The sequence below is a fragment of the Pelodiscus sinensis genome, chromosome 5, assembly GCF_052426305.1.
Source record: "Pelodiscus sinensis isolate ZL-2025 chromosome 5, ASM5242630v1, whole genome shotgun sequence".
Taxonomy (NCBI): Eukaryota; Metazoa; Chordata; order Testudines; family Trionychidae; genus Pelodiscus; species Pelodiscus sinensis.
The window spans coordinates 63,242,914-63,264,699 of record NC_143056.1 but is presented as its reverse complement, the minus strand read 5'-3'; the positions used below and the strand labels follow the sequence as shown (position 1 = coordinate 63,264,699).

At 45.9% G+C, this 21,786-nt stretch overlaps 1 protein-coding gene across 1 annotated transcript; it reads right to left on the bottom strand.

The window, feature by feature from the left end:
- Positions 1-4,367: 4,367 nt before the first annotated feature.
- Positions 4,368-16,627, bottom strand: LOC149524331 (myb/SANT-like DNA-binding domain-containing protein 7). The gene is given in 3 exon segments (XM_089778247.1): positions 4,368-4,453; positions 6,346-6,580; positions 16,412-16,627. Coding segments are annotated over 3 exon segments (537 nt in total).
- Positions 16,628-21,786: the final 5,159 nt, after the last annotated feature.

The following is a 21,786-nucleotide window of genomic DNA, read 5'->3' as shown; positions in this document are numbered from 1 at the left end:
TAGACAGCCCAGTAGTCTTTTCTGGAAAAGCGCGTCTACATTGGCCACAGACGCTTTTCCGGAAAAAGGGCTTTTCTGGAAAAGCAGCCTGCCAATGTAGACACTCCTTTTCCAGAAAAACTGAAAACGGAATAGTATTCCGTTTTAAGCAGTTCCGGAAATTCATGCCAGTGTAGACACAGCCATACTGTATATCCAGTTTCAGGTGTATGCCACAATGATCCTATGCAACAAGGACTGTTTCATGCTTTGTACTTCAGAAGGAGGAGAGTGAGAGGGAGACATGAGAGCTATATGTAAAATCTGCAGAGTGTAATGAAAATGAATCTGAGATGCCGATTTTAGCAGTTTCTGGACAGCAGTGGGGCCATTCTATTGAAATGAAAGGCAGCAACATTAGCAAATAAAAGAAAACGATTCCTTATGCAATCACAGCAAATCTGGAACTCATTGCCATAGCATTTCACTAGGACAAATAGCTTAGCAGGATTAAAAAGAATTAGATGGTTATATGACTATGAATAACTAGGTCAAAGCTACAAAGAATATCAGACATCATGCTTCTGGGCAAAGGCTGATCTCTTATGAGGATCAGGAAGGAAAATTCCCCCTTGTATATTGTGCCGTTAGACAGATGTTTAAATATACTTGAGTTTGCATGTGTGTAACTGTGTAACCCACGCCTCCCCCTTTGTGGGGCAGCGATTGCAATGAAAGCATTAATACATTAAGCTAGCTACTGAGGAAGAGAGGGCAGTGTCTGCATGGACTAGAGTGTAGCAGACTGGAGGCTAGTTCCTGGGTCTGTAAGAGAGATGCTGGAGTGCAGAGACCAGCAGCACCCTGGGGGCTCTCATTTGATTATGGGCTGAGTGTAAGACTGGACAGTGGGGCTGTGTCTATATTGGCATGATCTTGTGCCAAAGCGGCTGCTTTTGCGCAAAAACATGCGGCCTGTCTACACTGGTGGGGAGTTCTTGTGCAAGAACACTGACGTTCTAATGTAAGAAATCAGTGCTTCTTGCACAAGAACTATGATGCTCCCGCTCAGGAATAAGCCCTCTTGCACAACTCTTCTTGCGCAAGAGGCCAGTGTAGACAGGCAACATGAATTTCTTGTGCAAGAAAGCCTGATGGGCTAAAATGGCCATCGGAGCTTTCTTGTGCAAGAGAGCGTCTACACTGACACTGATGCTCTTGCGCAAAAGCACATTTCTTGTGCAAAGGCACATGCCAATGTAGACGCTCTCTTGCGCAAATACTCTAATGCATAAACTCTTGCGTTAAAGAGTATTTGTGCAAAATCTTGCCAATGTAGACATAGCCTGGGAGAAATGGAGCAAAGTGCAAAGGAAATAGATGCTTTGGCTTCCTTTTTGGTGATTGTAGTTACTAACAGAAAGTTCAGTAGTGCCCATCTCCCAGTGCCACCCCTACACATCTGAGCAGCACATGTTCCTGGAATAGACATCAGTGCTGCAGGATTGGATGCACTACAGATTTGTACTTCTAATGTACTTATAGGCTCTGAGCCAGGATCTGAGGCAGTAAATTTCCCCCTCAGTTGCTGGAGTGGAAAGTCAATTTAAAATACACCACAGGGCTGTCCACTCAATGACAACAGGCAGCTCCGGCAATGGCAGCTAAACCTCTCCATTCACAATGACAACATGTGCCCCCTAAGTGTATTACAATGACCACATAGAGCTCAGGAGCCCATGATATCCCCCAAGATAACCAATGCTGTGCTTTCCAAACTGCCGAAGCCAGGTCCTCTCATGGCTAGTTTACGGTGTGAATGGGCCAGTCAGCTAAAGCGTGAAAGGACAGATGTATTAGTATTTCATTTGTAGAGGAGCAAAGAGATTAAGTGACTGGCCCAAATACGCTGTAGTGACTTTCCCAGCTTTTCTGAGTCCTGACTCCCAGCCTAGTGCCTTAATGGCCAGACAATTTTCGTGCTCCTGTCATGACATACCTAGGGCCCCATGTGACCGACTCTTGAGTTCCATGACTCCTAAACCCCCCAAGATCACTGGTGGCTTTTAATGCTCTTGCAAATGCAGATGATGGAACATTTTAGAGATTTATTTATCGAAGGCCAAACAAAAGCAGATGTGAGCCTGCCAGGGCAGAAATAGAGTCTATTTAGCTTGCCAGTTACACTTCCAACCTACAATATTCTCTTCCAAACCAGATTATTACAAAGCCTCTTTGAAATCACCATGTCAAATGCCATACTGAAACCCACAGCATTTCAGGTGTTTTTCAGCTTATTTAAAAAAGCCCTCAGGGTAGCTTCGCATGACCTGTTCTATTATTAACCCATTTTTATGAACACAAGATCTAAGGCCAGGAGCAGCTCGAGGAGAGCTGCCGGCAACTTGTGCCCTAGGCGGAATGCGCGATCGGCGCCCCCGCCTCCATAGCCCTCAATGGCATGACGTCATCATTGGGTGCCACGTTAAACATGGTGCCCTAGGCAACTGCCGAGGCTGCCTACATCCACGGGCCGCCCCTGTCTAAGGCCGAATGTGGCTTGAAGAGGTCCTCTAGTTTACACACACACACACACACACACACACACACACACAACACGCCCAGCCCCCCTCTACCTTGTGATGAGACAGGATTAAGTCCACCCCCTGAGATTCATGCCAGGGCTGCTTGCTCTTCCCTTTCCTGTCCCTGTCAGAGAGCAAGAGCAAAGTGCAAAGCTCATCCATCTCCTGCAGTCCCCAGCCAGAGTGAGAAAACAGCAAACTGTGCACTTTCCCCTCACTCCCTGATGAAGGGGAACAGCCTGCAATGTCCCTGTATGAATTGGAGGGGGGGGGAGGGAAAGGGGGAGCTTAGAGGGTGGGAGGCTCAAGGCTGGGGCAGTCCTGAATGGGGAGGAGGGGTGCCTCCAGCCAGCTCATTTCACCTGCCTGGTGTTTCTATCTGTTCTGTTTGGTTTTCACAAAATCCTAGGGCTGGAAGAGACCTCAGGAGTCATTGAGTCCAGCCCCCTGCCCAAAGCGGGACCAACCCCAACTAAATCATCCCAGCCAGGGCTTTGTCAAGCTGAGACTTAAAAGCTTCTAGGGATGGAGATTCCACCACCTCCCTAGGTAACCCATTCCAGTACTTAGGCACCCTCCTAGCAAAATAGTTTTTCCTAATATCCAACCTAGACTTCCCCCACTGTAATTTGAGCCCATTGCTCCTTGTTCTGCCATCCCTCACTTCTGAGAGCAGCCTCTCTCCATCCTCTTTGGAACTTCCCTTCAAGAAGTTGAAGGCTGTTATCAAATCCCCCCTCACTCTTCTCTTCTGCAGACTAAATAAGCCCAAATCCCTCAGCCTCTCCTCGTAGATCATGTGCTCCAGCCCCCTAATCATTTTGGTTTTATGAGAAGCAATCCCATTCCAGGTACATCCCATTTCCCTGGCACACCAAATCCCTACCTTGCTTAAGTTCTGATAAGAGGAAGCTGTATACTGAATTTGGTGGTCCTAGCTCTGACCATTTAGGAGGGATTCTTGAACAAACAAACCCTCTTAGATATATAGTAGGTGAGTCTGAGGAAAACCAGAAGAATTTTTTTTATCATTCTGGTTATTCTGATTTGCCATCTGGTTTTTGAGCTCTAGGGTCATAATTTCATGGTTTTTTTTTCTTCCTCTGTAACTGTGAGGGCTAGAAGTCTGCTGTAGATGAAGTTGAGAGTCTCATATATTTACATGACTCCAGGGGCTTGGGCTTTAAGAAAAACACCACGTTTTATAAGATTCACAATGAAATCATTGTGCTTCCCTTGGATGTAGGAGAATTATAAAACTAGTTCCTTTAAAATCAGATTTAGAGTAAGAATGGGTGGGGGGGGGGGGGGGAATTGCAGAGGTTTCCAATGATTTTTGAATTTGTAAGGGAGGAATTTGTGTATGCTCTGTGACACTGGCTACCTTAGTGCCAGTTCAGGACATGGCTGCCAGTTATTTTTCATATGCTAATAGAAATTAAAGCAATATCGAAAGGTATTATAGTGTAATCAGCCAGTTAACTTCTGTGTTAGTTTAGTTCAAAGGAAAATGTTAATGGTATTATCTTCATTTATCTATAACCTGTTGATTGTCACATTACATTAGGGATATCCTTGTAATTAGTTAACCCAATATGAAAAGTGTTACAAGGAGAATGTACTTGATGTGTAAACTTCATGAAAATAAATGAAGAGTTGTCTGCTATCACATTAACTTTTACATTTTATATAGCCCTCTAATTAAAATGTCCCATCAAATGTGACCGGAACCTTGCAAATGTAATGAGGAAAAGTGCTAGTTCAAAGCAATTGGTCATTCTGTGAGTATAAATGCTTCCAGGGTTATTGTCTGGAGAGGAAGCTATACACAGTGTTCAAAGAAAGATCCTTTATCATTGACTGATTGGACTCTGCATTTGGTGTCTTCCCTGTAAAAGTGGAAATCCCCAGAAAGGGAGTTCCATCACTTGATATCATCTCTGTAATTTTGAATTGCAAACTATGACTCACCTGTTAATGTATTTATCTGGTTTAACCTCTCAGTAACTCATTTCTTTTCTTAGCTGATACTTCTTTAATTAATTTACTAGATAATTGGCTTTCAGTATTGTCTTTGTTGAGATCCAAGGTGCTGTTTAATCTGGTTTAAGTGACTGATTCTTTTGAGATTGGGAGTAACCTTAAGTGGTGTGATTTTTGGCTTGTGACCATTATCACTAAATCCAGTTTGTCTTGGTGGCAGGATGGAGGGCCTAAAGAGGCAGTCTGGCTCCATGGCAAGACTGGTATAGTGATTCAAGAGTGCATTTGTCACTGGCTTGGAGAAATCTAATTATAGGACACACTACCAGTTTGAGGTGTCTCGTCTGCTCTGTTTTCCAACAGTCTGATCTGAGATTGGCACAGTCCGACCTGAGTTGGGAGCCACTCTAGAGTGTATGACAAAGTTCATCAACCATTCTTCCTGAAATTTAAAGAGATGATTAACAAGCCCAGCCCAACCTCATAATTAGCACGCTGAAGGGAAGTTTGTACTACGTGTTAAGGACAGAAGCTAAGCTGCTTCAGGTGATTGGTAGCCTATGGTAGTCAGCAAGGTACTAAAACAATTGCTTTATTTTAAACTTGGGAGTAGTCTCATCAAATTTAAAATTAGCCCTGTGCTTAAATATATTTCTGAATGAGGCTCATAAGTGGCATTTATTGTGTTTAGCTTTTCCGATATCCCTCTCTGCACATTTTGAAAGAGTTTCAAGAGGTATCTGTGATGGGTGCTGCAAATGCACAAGTCCACTTTCATGGAACTTTGTGAATGACTTTTCCCCACCTGACGTGCAGGGACACCGGCATGAGACCTGCTCTGACAGTGGAGAAGCCAGTGGCAACTGCCCTGGGGAAACCTGCAACCGTAGACAACTACCAGTCAATTGGGAATCAGTTTGGAGTGGGGAAATCTACAGTGGGGGCTGCGGTTATACAAGTAGCTAAAGCAATCAATAACATTGTGATATGAAGGGTAGTGACTCTGGGAAACATAGATGCCACAGTGGATGGCTTGGCCATTATGGGGTTCCCTAACTGCGGTTGGGCAATAGACAGAACGCACATCCCCATCTTGGTCCCTGAGCACCTTGCCAAGGAGTACATAAACCATCTGGGGTACTTCTTTATGCTGCTGCAGGTGTTGGTGGCTCATGAAGGCCATTTCACTGACATCAGTGTGGGATGGTCAGGCAAGATTCATGATGAGTGCATCTTCAGGAACTGCTGCCTCTTCAGAAAGCTGCACACTGGAACTTTTTTCCCAGACCAGACAATTAGAATCGGAGATGTGGAAATGCCTATTGTAATCCGTGGTGACCCAGCCTACCCCTTGCTCTTGTGGCTCATGAATCCCTACACAGCATCCTGGACCCCAGTAAGCAGCTGTTCAACTGCTGAGCAAGTGCAGAATGGAGGTTGAATGTGCTTTTGGGCATTTAAAGAGAAGGCAGCAGGTGCAGAAAAGGAGTCCATGGTGGGACCTGACAGGCAGCGGGGGGAAGGGGGGGGGATCAGAAATGCTAGGGCAGATTATTGCCTCCTGAGACCCTGGAGGCTGAGTGTGAAGCTGCTCTTGAGTCCGTCCCCCACCAACCCCGTATTCCAGGGCCCCTGAGGATGTAGGCTGCCGAACTGGGTGAGGAGAGAAAGTTGTTCTGCAAGGGGCGATCCTCTCCAGGATCACTGCCAGGCGCTCCATTGCAGCCTTCAGGGCTGTGAGACATCCGGGGCCAGGGCGGGGGGTGGGAGGGGGGGAGAATTGTCTCCAAAGTTATACAAAGTTCTTGGCTATCACTGCTTGTCAGTTGGCCATTGTCCTTGTCATCTTCCTCCTCCACCATAGCCTTGCTGTCCTTCATGCTGCTGCCAGGAGTGTCTTGGGAGGATTCCATGGTCTGGCTTGGGTTCCTGGTCAAATCCCTCCCTAGAATCACATGCAGCTGGTTGTAGAAGCAGTATGTTTGTGGTGATGCACCAGACTGTCCATTTGTCTCCTTAGTCTTGTGATAGGACTGCCTCAGCTCCTTTATTTTAACACGGCACTGCTGGCCCCTGAGGTATCCTCTCTCCTCCACTGGTGGAATTTTGGGAGGGTAGGGGGGCAGCAACTGGGTGCTCCGGGATGCATGCTTTTCAGCCCGTTCCCTGGATGCTAAGGGAGTGAGGGGAAAGTACTTGCATTCCAGGCATGCCTCTCACACTTGGCTGGTGTAGGGGAGCTCACCAGCCAGGTGTGAGAGGCATACACGGAATGCAAGTACTTTCCCCTCACTCCCTGATAATCCAGGGAATGGGATGAAAAGTGAGCAGCATCCCAGAGCATATGACTGCTGGCTCCCACCCCACCCTCCTGAAACTCTGCCCTTGCTCTACACCATGCATTTTGAAATCGTTGCATAGATATTGGCATTTCTTTTGCTGGTTGAGAGCTCCGCGAGAATGGATTCCTCTCCCTATCTCTCAATGAGGTCCGAGATCTCCTGCACATTCCATGCTGGTGCTCTTCTGCACCCCTGGAAACTGGAGCTCCATGAGTTGAACTCATGGAAACCACGGCCAGTTGTGCTGCTCTGGTATGCCACCTGCTCTGAGGTGTGCTCGCAATGCTGGCCACACAGGAAATGAAATTCAGACTTTCCTGGGCATTTTCCTGTTCACCTGGAGAGCAGTAGAGGGGCACGTTCTGGCCAGAGCAGTCAGAGTGGGGCACTGTGGGATGCCTCCCAGAGGCAAGAACATCGACTTTCTCCATGCTGGGTCTATATTACTGTAAATTTGACCATGCAAGGTTGAATTTTCGTTACTCCTCTTGAAAAGCAGAAGTACCGAAATTGACTTCAGCAGCCCTTAAAGTCAACAGAACAGTTTTGGTAGCATGGGCTCGTTTAGAAAATCTACCTTATGCGACTAAATTTAACCTAAACTCCTAGTATAGATCAGGCCTTAGATGTTTCCAGCAGTCATCTTGGGTCCTAAGCAGGGGTATCCTGAAAACTGTCATCTGCCCTTATTGTCTGGCTTCCACCCTTTATACAGATTTTGCCAAAGGCAGGAATCCTTTGTGTTCAGTTTAAACTTTTTCTCACGTTCAGTTGAAAAGCAGCCGAGATGGGACTCCAGCATCAGGTGACATGACCACGTCTTGGTAGGACCAACCATAGCCCTTCTTCCCAGGCTTATTGGACAGACAAGTCCATTTACTGTTTTCTTGGCAGTGGGCCATGAAGATCCTAAAGTACCATTAACGGCTCTCACTTGGCATGACTGCATTAATAACATGGGTTTATACCCCTATTTCTACCTTCAAATACTGGACTGATATAGTACATACATACAAATAGATAAACCTATTGAGCAGATTACAAGCTTTCCAACAATACCTTGCAAGAGGCATTTCACATGAAGCATATTCCAGTTATATCATTCATATTCATAAGCATATTTTCATAAACTGCTTAGAAAGCCCTGTGACAGTATCTTTCTCTTTTGTTCTTGCCTCAGTTTTTTGCTTGCAGGTTTTCCTCTGCATCCCGCCAATCCTGAGTGAGGGCTTCCTGCAGGAGAGCAGCAGGATACGGGGCAAAGGCAGGGCCACCAAACATGTGGGGGTTTTGCTTCTTTCCCAAAAAGTCAATACAAGTTTTGTTCTGCTCCGTGCATGATGCTCCATGTGACTGAGAAAGTCTTAAATGTCTTTCGTGTAGTTGCCTGCCACACCCCCCCCCCAAACAGTGGCAGTGGTATTTAGGGGAAATGAATAACTTTCATGCTAGTGCACAAACTTTGACAGCTCTGGGAACAGGTGACTGCAGTGGATTGAGAGAAGGGGCAGGAGACAGGGAGTGGTACCTGCAGGCTCTGCAGTATAATCATGTAAGAGTAAGAGTCATTTGCATTATTTGCAGAGGTTCCCAAGCTCTTGGGTGTGCCCCCCTTAAGGGGCCATGGAAGACTGTTCAGGGGTAGGCACAACTGGGGCCCTGGACAGCCCCCATAGAGGGGAGGGAGTGTCATCCACCTTTGGCCTGGTCCTGGCTACCAGACTTAGCCCTCCTGCCAACTTTGGCAATGCCTCCACCCTGACCTGTGGCCCACCCCCAGCCTTTACTCCCTTATTCCTGTCTGCGTCTTCCCTGGCTCAAGGGGAGGGGCAAGCGAAAAGTTTGGGGACCACAACATTATTATGAGGTCTTCTGCATCAGGAGCTAAAATCCTTTTCCGTTCAGCAAATATGCAGGGCTAGAAAACACTGTGCTAGTCACACATCCACTGGGAGTAGGTAGTGGGAGAACAAAAAATCAGAAGGTGGGCTAAAAAATCATGAGAGTCTTATAAAAAAAAAATCATGACTTTTGGGTCCGACTCATGATTTTTGCGTGGTGGCAGTTTGCAGGCTTGTGAATCCTGCACTCCCATTCAAGTCAATGAAAGGCTAGGGGTGTAGTTGGATCGCAGGGTTTAGCCCATGATTTGTATGTGTTTTTGGGCAGTGGCAGAACAAATGAACAAAAAGGAGGCTGAGGAAGTGTTTCTCTGCAGAGCAGACTGAGTGTGGATGGTTGGAAGGAATTCTGGGAGTTGTGTCAGAGCAGCTGAAGGCCAATGCTCAGAATTTTCTCTACTCAAGGCAATGGGCCAGGAATGTGGAGAGCTGGTTATGTGCTAGCATTTCATCTGTGTTCACGTGGCGCCCTCTATTGGGGCCTGTTTGCAGAGGGAACTGTCACCTTAGTATAAAACAGGGCAGCCGGTGTCACATTTCTCTGGTGCGCGAGTCTATTGTAACCTGGAATCAGAAGGGATAGGAAATCGGAATGTGTGCTGCCATTCTGCAGAGCTGTGCACCAATAAACCTTTTTAATATAAAATTGGTTTGAGTCTGCAAATGGTGCTTTCATACAATAAATTAACACAATGTACAGTGATGAAGATGGGTGGGAACAATTGTAATAATTTATTCGTAGTAGTAGTAGCAACATCGAAGTCCTTTTTACTTGTTAACATTTGGACTGCAATTTCTCAGCCAGATGCTGATCATTTGGGATGGCTGGGAATTGAACAATATCTATGCTCCCTTGTGTTGGGCTTTTCAGAACTGGTGACCTTCCAACTGCTGTTTGGCATGGGTCTGTTGACATGTCAGTGTGGACAGTAGCAATCTCAGGGGAGTCTGTGTTTGCTGGCTGTACTTATTGAGGCGTTAGTTCCAAGGCACGTTATATTGTATTTACTTTGGTTGAAAAAACACATGGGAAACTTTTTAACCCCCAGCACAGCTTTAATCTGGAAGGAAAACTCTGCTATTGCACCCCAGATGGAGCCTTAAGAATCTGAACCTCTTTTTACTTTGCTTTAAGCCCATTTCCCTTAATCTCTGGTAAGACAGACAACTGGGGGCTCTTTTTGGAGCATGGCTGGGTGGGAGCTGCTCTAGAGCAATCGGAAGCTCTAAACCATGTGGGTGCTCCAAGGTCTTGCTGATAAGTGGGAAAAATGCATTTTTAAACACTCAGGTTGGGATTAGCTTTCCTCTTCCCATGGACCATGCTCCTTTCCCCTCCTTCTTCAGATTCTTTTTGCAGGACCTGAACTAGCAAACACCAATGTGCAGGAATAATTTTTTGCATGCAAGAGGTCTCAATAGAGGTGGTTCAGTGTGTGAAATTACTCACATGCATATTGCAGAGTGTAAAGGCCACATCTTTTGCAAAGTCTTAATGCTTGAGTTCCAAAGCCTCTGTCCTCCTCACCTTGAGGTAGAATAGTGAGATAGAGTTCTTTGAGCTTGTTTGCCAGAGTGAGACGGTCAACTCTTTAATGAGGAGCCTGTCTTCTTATGAGTTCTGCACAGTGCTGTGGTAGCATGCACACAGAGAAATGTACTACTACTAATTAGTAACAATAAATCATTGGAAGCTTAAGATTACCTAAGCATCAAGCCTTAAATAAAATGATTGTCATTCAGTGTTGGTTTGGTATTCTCTGGTTGTAGCTAACCGAGTAGCGGCGGAGCTGGGCATTCTAGCAGTTGAAAGGTTAATTGGTAGAGCAGTGTTCTGTCAGGGCCTCCGGTTACAATGATATTTATTATGGTATTTTTGTTTAAAAAGAAAGGGGGGGCGATGGGAAGTTGGTTAATGTTTGAGAAAAACAGTTGGCAAGGTTATAATCAGACAGGAAACAGGAAATGATGTCATTAGGTAACAAACAGGAAGCAATGATTATAACACAATGAGATCTCCTTGCTTTCCACTGAAACTTAAGGAAAATTCTCCCCCGCCATGAATTGAGGCAGAGTGGACAAGTGTTCCCCATATACTTCAGCTCCAGTGTTTTATTTCCCCTGATACTATTTCCCCTGAACTATAAGATAATAACAGTAAAGCATTTGAACTTCTGTAGAATCTTTCACCAGATAGAATTTGAAAGTGCTTTGCAAATATTAAACCACTAATCCTCAGAATGCCCCACTGAAGTTGATAACTATTATTACTTCAAGTTTACAGATGGGAAAACCGGACAAAGAGTGATTAAAAGGGAGATTCCCCAAAGTTGCATGAGGGAATTAGGCTCCCATTATCTTTCAATGGAAGTTGAGCACCTACATACCATTTGGAAATATAGCTTCTGAGGACTAGTCTACACTATGCTCCCTGTTGATCTAAGTATGCAACGTTAATTACACAAATAGTGTAGCTGAAGTCGACGTAGTCTTCTTTGTCGTCTGTGCAGTAAGGTCGGTGGGGGCTTCTCTCCCATTGACTCTGCCTACTCTTGTCATCCTGGGCGAGTACTGGAGTCAATGAGAGAGCATGAAAAGATTGATTTATCATGTCTAAGCAGATGTGATAAATTGACCTCCAGAGGATCAAATGCTGCAGCATCAATCCACCCTGTAGTGAAGACAAGCCCTTAGAGCTGGGCCATCCTTTCCCATATGCAGAATATGCAGCTGTGTAGTACATCCAAAATATTGAGGCATCACTGGGTCCTAATGTTTACCTTCCTATCCCTGGTCTGTAGCTCTGCTTCCTCCAGAGAGGAGCTACTTAACTTAAAACTGAAAAAGCCTGCCAGACCTATTAGCAGAACACTGAACCTGTGAAAGAGCTGTTCAAGTGGCAACGAAATCATTTAACAGGCATGTGCCAATCCCAGATACATACTGTCAATTTCTGAATTTACTGTTAGTCTATAAGACCTTAATTTAAAATTTGCTTTAAAAATATTTCATTAGTGTGTTGCTGAAGATTATAAAATCACATCTCGTCATCCCTCCCCAGGCTATTGTTGGGGATAGAGGCAACAGTTTAATAGTACTGTGTGGGCCCCATACATCCTAAGTGACATCCCAATGAATAGGTCATGTCAATTTGCAGAACTGAGAGTAGATCCATAAACTGCTATAATATAGCCATTAGGCAATTCTTCCTCTCAGGCCACTTCACTATGAATGGTCCGTTAAACACCCAAGTAGTCATAGGACAAAGAGGAGTGCTTAATGGGTTACAGATTATTGTAATGAGCCAGCAATCCACTGTCTCTAGTAAGATTGTGATTTTTTTATATCTAGCAAAATTATGAGTTTAAGTTCCCAGACTTGTCTTCTGAAAGTGCCGTGCAGGTTTCCTTTGAGGATGAGGATTGATAGCTAAGATATAGAGTGATTTCTTTGTGAAAAGCATTCAACTACAGATGGTAGGATGTTTTTATCTTGTGCCATTTTCCTGTGTGAATTTATTTGAATGTAGCAATTGTTTGGTCTCACCCACATAATTGATGTTGGGGTATTTAGTGAACTGGATGTGGTACACCACATGTTGTGGTAACCATGTGTAGGACTCAGGGATCTTTGAATTTTGTTCAAGCCATGGGAATAGCCATGGATACTACGCTGAATTTCTGCTACAACCAGTAGCATGGCTATCTTTGACTTTAACAGCAATGCATTGTGGTTAGCCATTTGATAGCTCCTGCCTGTCCTTTGCATTCTGAGTTAGGCTTTCAGTGCTTGATGGGACAAACATTGCAGTGGGTTGTTCAGGGTACAAGTCATAAAGCATTTATCTCCTCCCCTCCTCCCCTGCTTGAAATCAATGGCAAACAATTTTTGGTAGGACATAAAGCATCATTGTATTTCTAAGACTAAATTTTTATTGAACAGCAATACACAAATTTCCATTATTTATGAGGGACATGATGCCGAGCAGCAATCTCAAATGAAGCTCTCACAGCTGTGTGTAAATCCAGCTGTAAATATGGAACATGTTCCCCAGGGTGCAGTACAGGGATTACTGTGATGGGTTGGGAACATGCAGAGAATGCCTGGGAGAAGATGGGGCAAGGGGGCGGGGGCATGGAATGCAGTTCTATGCAGGCTGTAGAGGAAGATGAATATGGATTGTATGCCCAATCAGGAGCCTGAGCATCTCTGCTTAGTCCTCCATGACTTTTATCATATGCTCCTGCCATCTCCTCTCCTGGCTCTCCATTTTAGTGTGTGTCTCTCCATGTTCTGTGCTTGATAAAGGTCAGAGGATTGCAGTACTGCTTGAAATATGTCCTCTTTCCTCCTCGTTCACTTCCTTATCTGACAGAGGTGCTCCACTGATGTGTAGGACCCTGAGCCGATCTTAAAGGGCACTTCTGCAAAAGCAAAAGAAACAATATACAGGTTGTACCTCCAAAACCCGGCACTCTCTGGTCCGGCAGGACCACGGATGTTCCTGGAACAGAGAGCTCAGGAGCCTAAGAGCAGGAGGGCCAGCTGGACTGAGCAGCAAGGTCAGCTGCCTGGCTGGGGACAGCACAAGACCATGGCTCTAGCAGCCCCGAAGAGCAGCAGGCTGAGGCCAGAGCCCTATAGCAGTGCGCGGCTGGAGTCCCTGCAGCAACTTCTAGGAGCATGGGACTGGGCCCAAAGCTCCACAGCTCCCACCGGTGGCATGGGACCAGGACTGAGGCTGTACAGGACCAGGGTGGAGTCCCTCCCCCGCAACCTGGCTGGGCTGCTTGCCCAGCTACTGCTGGCTCCCTGGTCGGCATAGCCAGAGCCAGAGCCTATGCCGACCAGGGAGCCAGTGGTAGCTGGGCAAGCAGCCCAGCCAGGTTGCGGGGAAGGGTGAGGCAGGATGCCTGCTGGGGCAGCCTGCCAGAGGCAGATGATGGGATTGGGGGCCGGTGGCCGGAGACCTTCCCTACTCCGGCAAATTCTCTTGTTCGGGTCAGGCCCCCATAATGCTGAACCAGAGAAATCCAACCTGTACAGAGTAGGTATTGAGTGTATTCACAACCATGATTCATAAGTGTGAAAGAAAATAAGTTATGTACATTTCTTCCTCACTTCCCTTGGTGAACACGCAGCATGATAGGAAGGTGCAGGATGGGACAGAGGGTGTGGATGCTTTCGGAAAGGGATCACTCCAAGTATTTGGAGGCACTGTTCTGAACACTGGCACCATGTTCCACATTTGGGGTGATCAAAGCTAATATCTCACAACTGAGAGTAACTGAGGGTCTCCTGCATGCATGCTGCTGCAGACCAGGTCCGCATGCTGCTTGCCTGTGTGCTGCTTTGATTCCTGCAGAAGTTGTTGTGAAGTGGCCCTGCAAAGGTTCCCACTAAGGGGGGAAAAACCAAGTTCTACCAAGGGACCTGTGGCAAAGAGTTGCGGGGTACTTACGGGAAAGATTCATAGCTTCGGGAGCTAAGCTCATGTGACCTATGTGTATGTCCAAACTGCAGCTGAGAGCTAACCTGCCAGCCCAGATTCATACTAGCTTGGCTTGAGCTAGCATGTGAAAAATAGTGGCTGGTGCAGCTCTGGCAGACACTTGAGCTATGTACCAGAGCTCAGACCAGGGAATTGGGTGGGGCTTGACAGCTCAAGCTACCACCTGAATCACAATGTCCACGCTTCTATTTTTAGCATATTGCCTCAAGCCGAATAAACAGGCTTGCAGGGACTCGGCAGTTCCAGAGATTCCCCTGCTTCACCCAGGTTGCCATGTGTGAGTGGAGCAGATACTGAGTGAATGAGCCCAGAAACCTGGACCTTACATTGCACTGCTTTGTGCTGAAATGATGCCAGACCACTTACTACTGGCTTGGTGTGGAAAGGTGTCCTACCACGGAGAACAGAATAAGGCAGGCTCCCCGGAAACCCTGTGAGAATTAAAGAGTTCCTTTGTAGACAGGTGCAGGGAGGTTCCTGCTCCATCTCCACACATGCTAACAGGGGAGCCCCCATTGTGTAAGCAGAGTGGCTGCCGCAGATAAAACCCAATTGTCTTAACCCACTTGTTGTATGATTATAAATATGAACTCACCAGAAGTGCCCACCCTGCCATCAGAGTCTGGCAGCAGTAAGGCCTGGGAGGGGATTGCCTCCAAAGTTTAAAAAAAAGATCCTGGCTCTTGGTGAGATTGGACCCTCCACTTGTTTGCTGAGTGTTCTGTCCTGTTATTGAATTCTAACAGGAGAATGCAAATCGTTGTTGCATCCACTGTTGTGAGTTTGTCCCAAATTCTGTGCACAGTGGGTTTTGTGAGGTATCTAATAAAAGCTTATGCTATGCTGATCCTATTTATGCTACTCATACACATGTATGATTTTTGTATGTAAAGTTTTGAATATCGGCTCCATTCATGTATTGTAAATGTTTTCTGTCTGGGAGACAGCAGCAGGCATCTCCCAGTGGTTACTCAGTGAATAACTATGCTGCATGGACAATGGCTCTTCAGCGTTGCCAATAATCACCTGAGGAATTCTGCTGCAAACCTGCAGACCAGTAGGTACCTCATGGCTGCTTGCATAGAAAGGACATGAACAAGTTCATTGATCATTTGATCAGCTTGGTTTTGGGAGGTACCATCACTCAGGAGAACAATGGATTTTCCTCTGCATGGGCAAGCTTATAAAAGGATCCTGGGGGTTCCTCCATCTTTGTCTTCAGTCTTGCTCTTGACTTCAGAAGCATCTGTGTTATGGAAAAGAGGGCCCGGAAGGATTTGTTGATCCATCCTAACATAGATTTTTAAGCTAGCAGTTTGTTACTTCTCTGCGAAGAGCCTGCCTCAAGAACTTGGTGATTGATGTACATCCTGTGCTTTCTTTAACAATTCATCTCACAACCTTTTCTTCCTTTTTATTAATAAACCTTTAGATTTTAGATTCAATCTAAAGGATTGGCACAGTGTGCTCTTTTGGGTAAGAGCTAAGGCATAAATTGAACTGGGACCGTGGCTGGCCCTTTGTGGGGGGTGGTGGGGGAAGGAGACTTGTTTGGAGTTGGTGAGATTGGTTTTCATACTTTCTCACCTGTGTAAGGTGTGGTGCTGGTTGTGGCACAGGTAAAGCTGGAGTGTCTAAGGGGATTGCTTGTATGACTTCTTGCTGTCCAGAGTGGCAGCTGAAGTGTACTTTGTGACTGGTTTGGTGCCTAGTTATGGAGAACTGCAGTCTTGGGCTGTAAGTAAACCTGGTTCTAAGCAATTCGCCCTGATTTGACCGTCACAGTGGTGCCCCAGACTTCCTGGTATATTGCAGTCTGGCAGCGGTAAGTCCTGGGAGGGGATTGGCTCCAAAGTTTAAAAAAAGGCCCCGGCTATCGATGAGACTGGATCCGCCACTTGTCTGCTGAGCATTTTCCTCTTCTTCCTCAGCAATGTTCTCCTTGTTGTTGCCCGAGACAGCCTGAAGAATCTCGTGGGAGGTATCCACTAACACCTGTGGGACACTGGTCAGGTGCCACCCTACAGTCCCATGCAGCTGCTCATGGAATCGGCATGTCTGAGTCAGAGCTGCAAACCAACTGTTTGCCTCCTTTGTCTTCTAGGACACCTGCCTGAGCTCCTTTGTTTTCACACAGCACTGCTGGGTATCCCTGGTATATCCTTTCTCCACCAGTGCCTGTGTGATTTTTTTTGCATAGATATCAGCATTTCTTCTGCTGCTTTGTAGTTCTGCCTGCACAGATTCTTCTCCTCACACAGCAATCAGGTCCAGGATCTCCTGCATGCTCCATGCTGGAGCCCATTTGCAACCCTGGGCATTCATAGTCAGGTGTGCTGCTGTGCTTGCCACCCTGGGGCTTTTCCTGTGTGCCTAGGAGAGCAGCAGAGTTGAAAGTGCTGGCCAGAGCAGTCACATTGGGGCACTGAGACACCTCTTGGAGTCCAAGAATGTTGACTTTAACAGGGCTACATCTGCTCTATCTCCAGGTGGACCACGCAAGGTCGAATTTAGTGTTACTACCCTCGTCAAGGAGGAGTACAGAAATCAACTTAGTCACTCTTAAAATCAGCAGAATAGGCTTGGTTAGGGTTAGAAAATCGACCTAATACGGCTAACTTCAACCCAAACTTGCAGTGTAGACTAGGCCTCAGGAATTGTCTATTATTCTGTGTATGGTGCCTAGCACAATGGGCATCCATTCTTGATTGGTCCTTAAGCACTACTCTAATAAACATCATGATAGTTATTGTTCATAATCAAAATTGGTAAATGTTTAGTTGATTTGTAAAACCACAAAGGATGCTGGACTTACAATCTGGGCAACTAGTTAAAAATACAGTCAAAATCAAGCCAGCAGGAACTGCACTTCAGGGAGATAGCTCACAGACAAAGGTACTACTTCTTGTCAGAGTATCAGAATTTGGCCTTTGTATGCACCGTTGGTCCACTAGCACTAGGAAAGGTGAGTGTCCTGTTAAACACATATTAAACACCTACACATACAGTGGAAATAACCAAACTGGGTTCTTTAAAACTAGAGTCTGTCATTTGCAGGGCTCCCCGAGTGCCTTCATGGGTCATACGAAGCTGTGGAGAAGAATGATCATGAGCACATATTGTTTTCAGAAGGAAAAAAATGTCTTATCTCAGAAGAGCACTGAGGATTTGCTGCTTCTGAGTAATATGGCAATTCCAGAGTTAGAGTCCATTCGCTCCTCCACTCCCCTATACAGTGACAGGAGTTTCTCAATTGTTTTCAGTGGGAGTAAAATAAGGAGATAGCTCTCACAAGCTCATTTCAGTTCCTTCACATATGGGAGAAAGCTTTGGTTGGAGAGGAAAACCAGTCCCTAAAACGGGAAGGATAGAACCATATAGAATTAAAAAAAAAATCTTCCCAGCTAAAGTAAAAGCAGGAATCATTTGACAAGTAGCATGGTGGTGGTTTCATCATGTTATAGTTTCGGACACAGGGCAGGACTGCCATGAAATCCTCAGGCTGTTGGGAGAGCAGCATAAATCAGCTCTGGTCTGTTAAAGCTATTAAAACTGCATTGAACAAGTGCAGGAGGTAATTAAGTGCTGTCAGGTCTGATGCATTTGCTAGTTATCCAGAGATTCTCTCTGTGTCTTGGTTATATTTTCTTAAGATGTGGGCCATTGTACTTTTCTGCAGCCTTTTTCTCTTTCCTCTTTCAGCATGAGCAAAGCTGACCTATTATTTAGGAACAATATATGGCCCAATCAGAGGTGGAGAGCGAAAAGTGGGTCTGAGATCCTGGATTTATTTTCAAACACTTTTTGGCAGTGTGTATTCCTCTTGCCAATAGGTAAAATTCAGTCCTGTGCAGATAGCCTGCAAGGCCTAAATGCCACTTAAATCTTCAAATAAAGCTTAGTAGATGCATAACCTTGGTTCTGGCCCTCACCTTGCCAGAGTAACTCATGAATGATCCTCTTAAACACAGCAGCTTTGTGTCCTTATTCATCACATTTCCTAAGAGCTGTCTAGCAAAGAGGCAGGGAGGTCTGGCTTTCCATCTAGAGTAAAACTTCTCCACAGGATTGATGGTGGCTGTCAGAGAATCAGGGGACTAGGAAGGAAGGGACATGGTGGTCACCTTAACCAAGTTGGGTTTGTGGTATAAATTTTACAGCACCATTAATGTCCAGAGTGCTTTACAAAACAAATAAGGCAAGGTACTTAGATACAATGCTTACAGTTTAACAGACAAAAAATACAGGGCAACAGCATAGGTGGGGAAAGGGAGGTCCAAATCTAGAGGATGAATAGAAGTGTTTTATCTTAGGGACATGAAGGAGGTTGGTGTCTGGTGAAATGGTGGGATGCTATTCCAAACTCAGTGGACATCCAATGAGGCACCAAGCTCATCAGAGGAGGAGCTTAGTGCTCCAGACAGACAGGGCTGAACTAACTCTTCTGGGGGCCCAGAGCTATTAGATTTTGTAGGGCCCTCTAGGCTCTCGGGTGGGACAAAAATTAGGGTTCAGAGTGCAAGAAAGGATTGTGGGTTGAGTGTGGGAGGGGGTGAGGGCTCCAACTGCTGGTGCAGGCTCTGAGATAGGGCTGAGGATGAGCAATTTGGGGTACCGGAGGGGGATCCAGGCTATGGTCAAGTACAGGAGGGGGCTCAGAGCAGGAGATGGAGGTGGGGGTGCGGGAGTTATGGTGTGGAAGAAGGCTCAGGGCTATGGGGTGGGTATGTGGTGCTTACCTGGGGCAGCTCCCCTTTGGTGGTTCAGGCCCTGGGGAAGAGAGGGGGCAGGCGGCTCTGAACACTGCTCTTTTGTGCTTGTCTACAAGCACTGATCCCACACAGCTCCCACTGACTGATTTCCAGCCAATAGGCGCTGTGGGGGCAGAGTCTGTGGGAGAGGCAAGTATATGGATGGAGCCTGCAGCTCCAGCCCAGTCCAGCAAGGCGAGAATGGGGACTGGCAGCATGCAGAGCTGTGACTCCCTCCTATTCCAGGCAGGGCCAAAACATAAGGGTTTTAGTGATTGTAGTCCAGGGCTCCAGGCTCAGGGGATCTCACAAAAAGCTCTGCACTTTGGATGGTGTTGCCTTTAGCCTAGAGCTCTGGGCTGCAGCCTCTAAAGCCCCTTTCTTAATCCAGCCCTACAGGCAACACCTGCCCTCAGGGTCTCCAAAATTTTCAAATAGTCTTCTAGATGTTGGTAAGTGACACTGAGACAAGGGAGGAAGGGAAAAAAACGTATTCACTATTGTGTCCACTTTACTGTTGTGTCTCTGGACATGTTATAAAAATTCAGGCTGTAAAAATAAAGAACATGGCAAAGGGCCACTGAGTTATGTCACATCTCCACAGCTGGCATTTGGATTCTAAGGAAAGTATGCTGGGAGTGTCTTATCTTCTATGTAAAACCAATATGCATTTATTAATCAAACAGACCAGATAAGGGAAGGAATCTGACAAGCCAGCGAACATACACCTTTGCCAGCTTTCAGTATAACCCTTATGGCATGGGTATAAATCATTAGTCACTTTCCATGTCCACGTCTCCCTTGTCTTAACAACCTAGCAAACAAAAATCCATTAAGCAATAATAGCATTTGAAAAGTGATTATTTTTACAGCAATATGTTCATTCGTTAGATTGTGGCAGTTGCTCAATAGTCATCCTTATCTGTCACAAATAGCACTTTGTGGTACAAGGTTAAATGTTACAGGTTGAACCTCTCTAGTCCGGTACTTTCTCTGGTCCAGCAAAATCCGTGGTCTGGCATAATTTTAATTAGCTGGATGTCCACCAAGTTTCCCACATTCCCATAAAGTTTTTTTTAAAGCTACCAGTCCCGGCTCTCAGTGTTCTGGGCTGTTATTTAGTTCTAATTTACCCCTAATTGTCTTTCTAAGAGCCCAGTAAACAGCAGAAGTGCTGGTAAGGCCGCCAGACCATACTGACCTCCATACTGAGTTTGGCAAATTCTCTGGTTTAGCACTGGTCAGATCTCAAGGGTGCAGCATTAAAGAGATTCAACCTGTACTTACATACATACATCTCAAAAAATCCCCTTTATCCACTTACAGGTACATCCTGCATCCTTTTTATGCATCTTCCTCCTTGACACATTAAGTAAATTACTGTTCTGCATTCCATCTGGATAAATGCAGTTCTGCTGTATATGTAGCAGTGCTGCTAGTACTGTCATATTTAGACATATGTCCCAGCAGTTGTTTCTCTTAGGGTGTGTCTAGACTACATGCCTCCGTTGACGGAGGCATGTAGATTAGCCATATTGGCAGAGGGAAATGAAGCCGCGATTGAAGCCGCGATTATTTTAATCGCGGCTTCATTTCCCTCTGCCGATCTGGCTAATCTACATGCCTCCGTCGACGGAGGCATGTAGTCTAGACGTACCCTTACATACCAACTCTTTTCAGAGGTAAGGTCAGAACCTGAAACTGGATCTATCCTGGCAGACTTCCTGCACTGTGTGGAGCCCAGCAGAAGTGAATTGGCCTATATAGCACTCAGAACTGACAATGTCAGAAGGTTGTTTTTAGTAACAAAAGGACATTACTATATATTGTTCTTGCATTTTTTAAAAGATATTGTTTTCTCTATATAATGGCAGATTTTCACAACTAGAAGCTGACAAGATATAAGCCTTGGGACAAACCCATAACTCCACTGTAGTTTATGATCCTGGAGTAAGGGACAGGATTAATTTGGGCCCTCTAGTCCATAGAGCTATTAAATTCATTTTGAAAAACATAAATGTTTGATTAAAGAAGTAACACCATGTGAATGAGGCAAACCTAAAGCACTTATGGTACTGGTGCTGCTTCTGTTTCTGAGAATATTTTATATTGATATAGCGCAGGGAACCTTTTTTCTGTCAGGGGCCATTGACCCACATTAAAATCAGGCAGGCAGCCACACACAAGCCAAAAGAAGAAGAAACCTCCCTCATCTCACCTTTAGTCATGGATTAACTCTTCTCAGGAATTGGAGACTTAGATTTTGTGGGGTCCCCTAGGCTCTGGAGTGGGACCAAAAATTAGGGTGTCAGAGTGGAGGAGGTGATTGCCGATTGGGTTGGGAAGGGAGTGTGGGACGGGGTGAGAGTTACAAACGGGGGTGTGGGTTTTAAGGTGGGGCTGAGGATGAGGTGGCTGGAGTGTAGGAAGGGGCTCAGTACAGGTTGGAGTGGGGGTATGACGTCTGGGCAGGAGTTAGGGTATTGGAGTGGGCTCAGGGCTGAGGCTCAGAGTTGGGGCATGAGGTTGAGGAGGAAGTTAGAAACTTAGGATGCAGGAGGGGTCTCAGGCCTGGGGCAAGGAGTTGGGGTGCAGGGCAAGGGGGCAAGCATGTAGCTCAGCACAGGCTGTGCTGCGCTGCACTCCATGCAGGCACCACTCCCTGCAATTCCTATTGGCCAGGAATCCCAGCCAATGGGAGCTGCGAAAGAAGAGCCTACAGGAGAGGGCAGC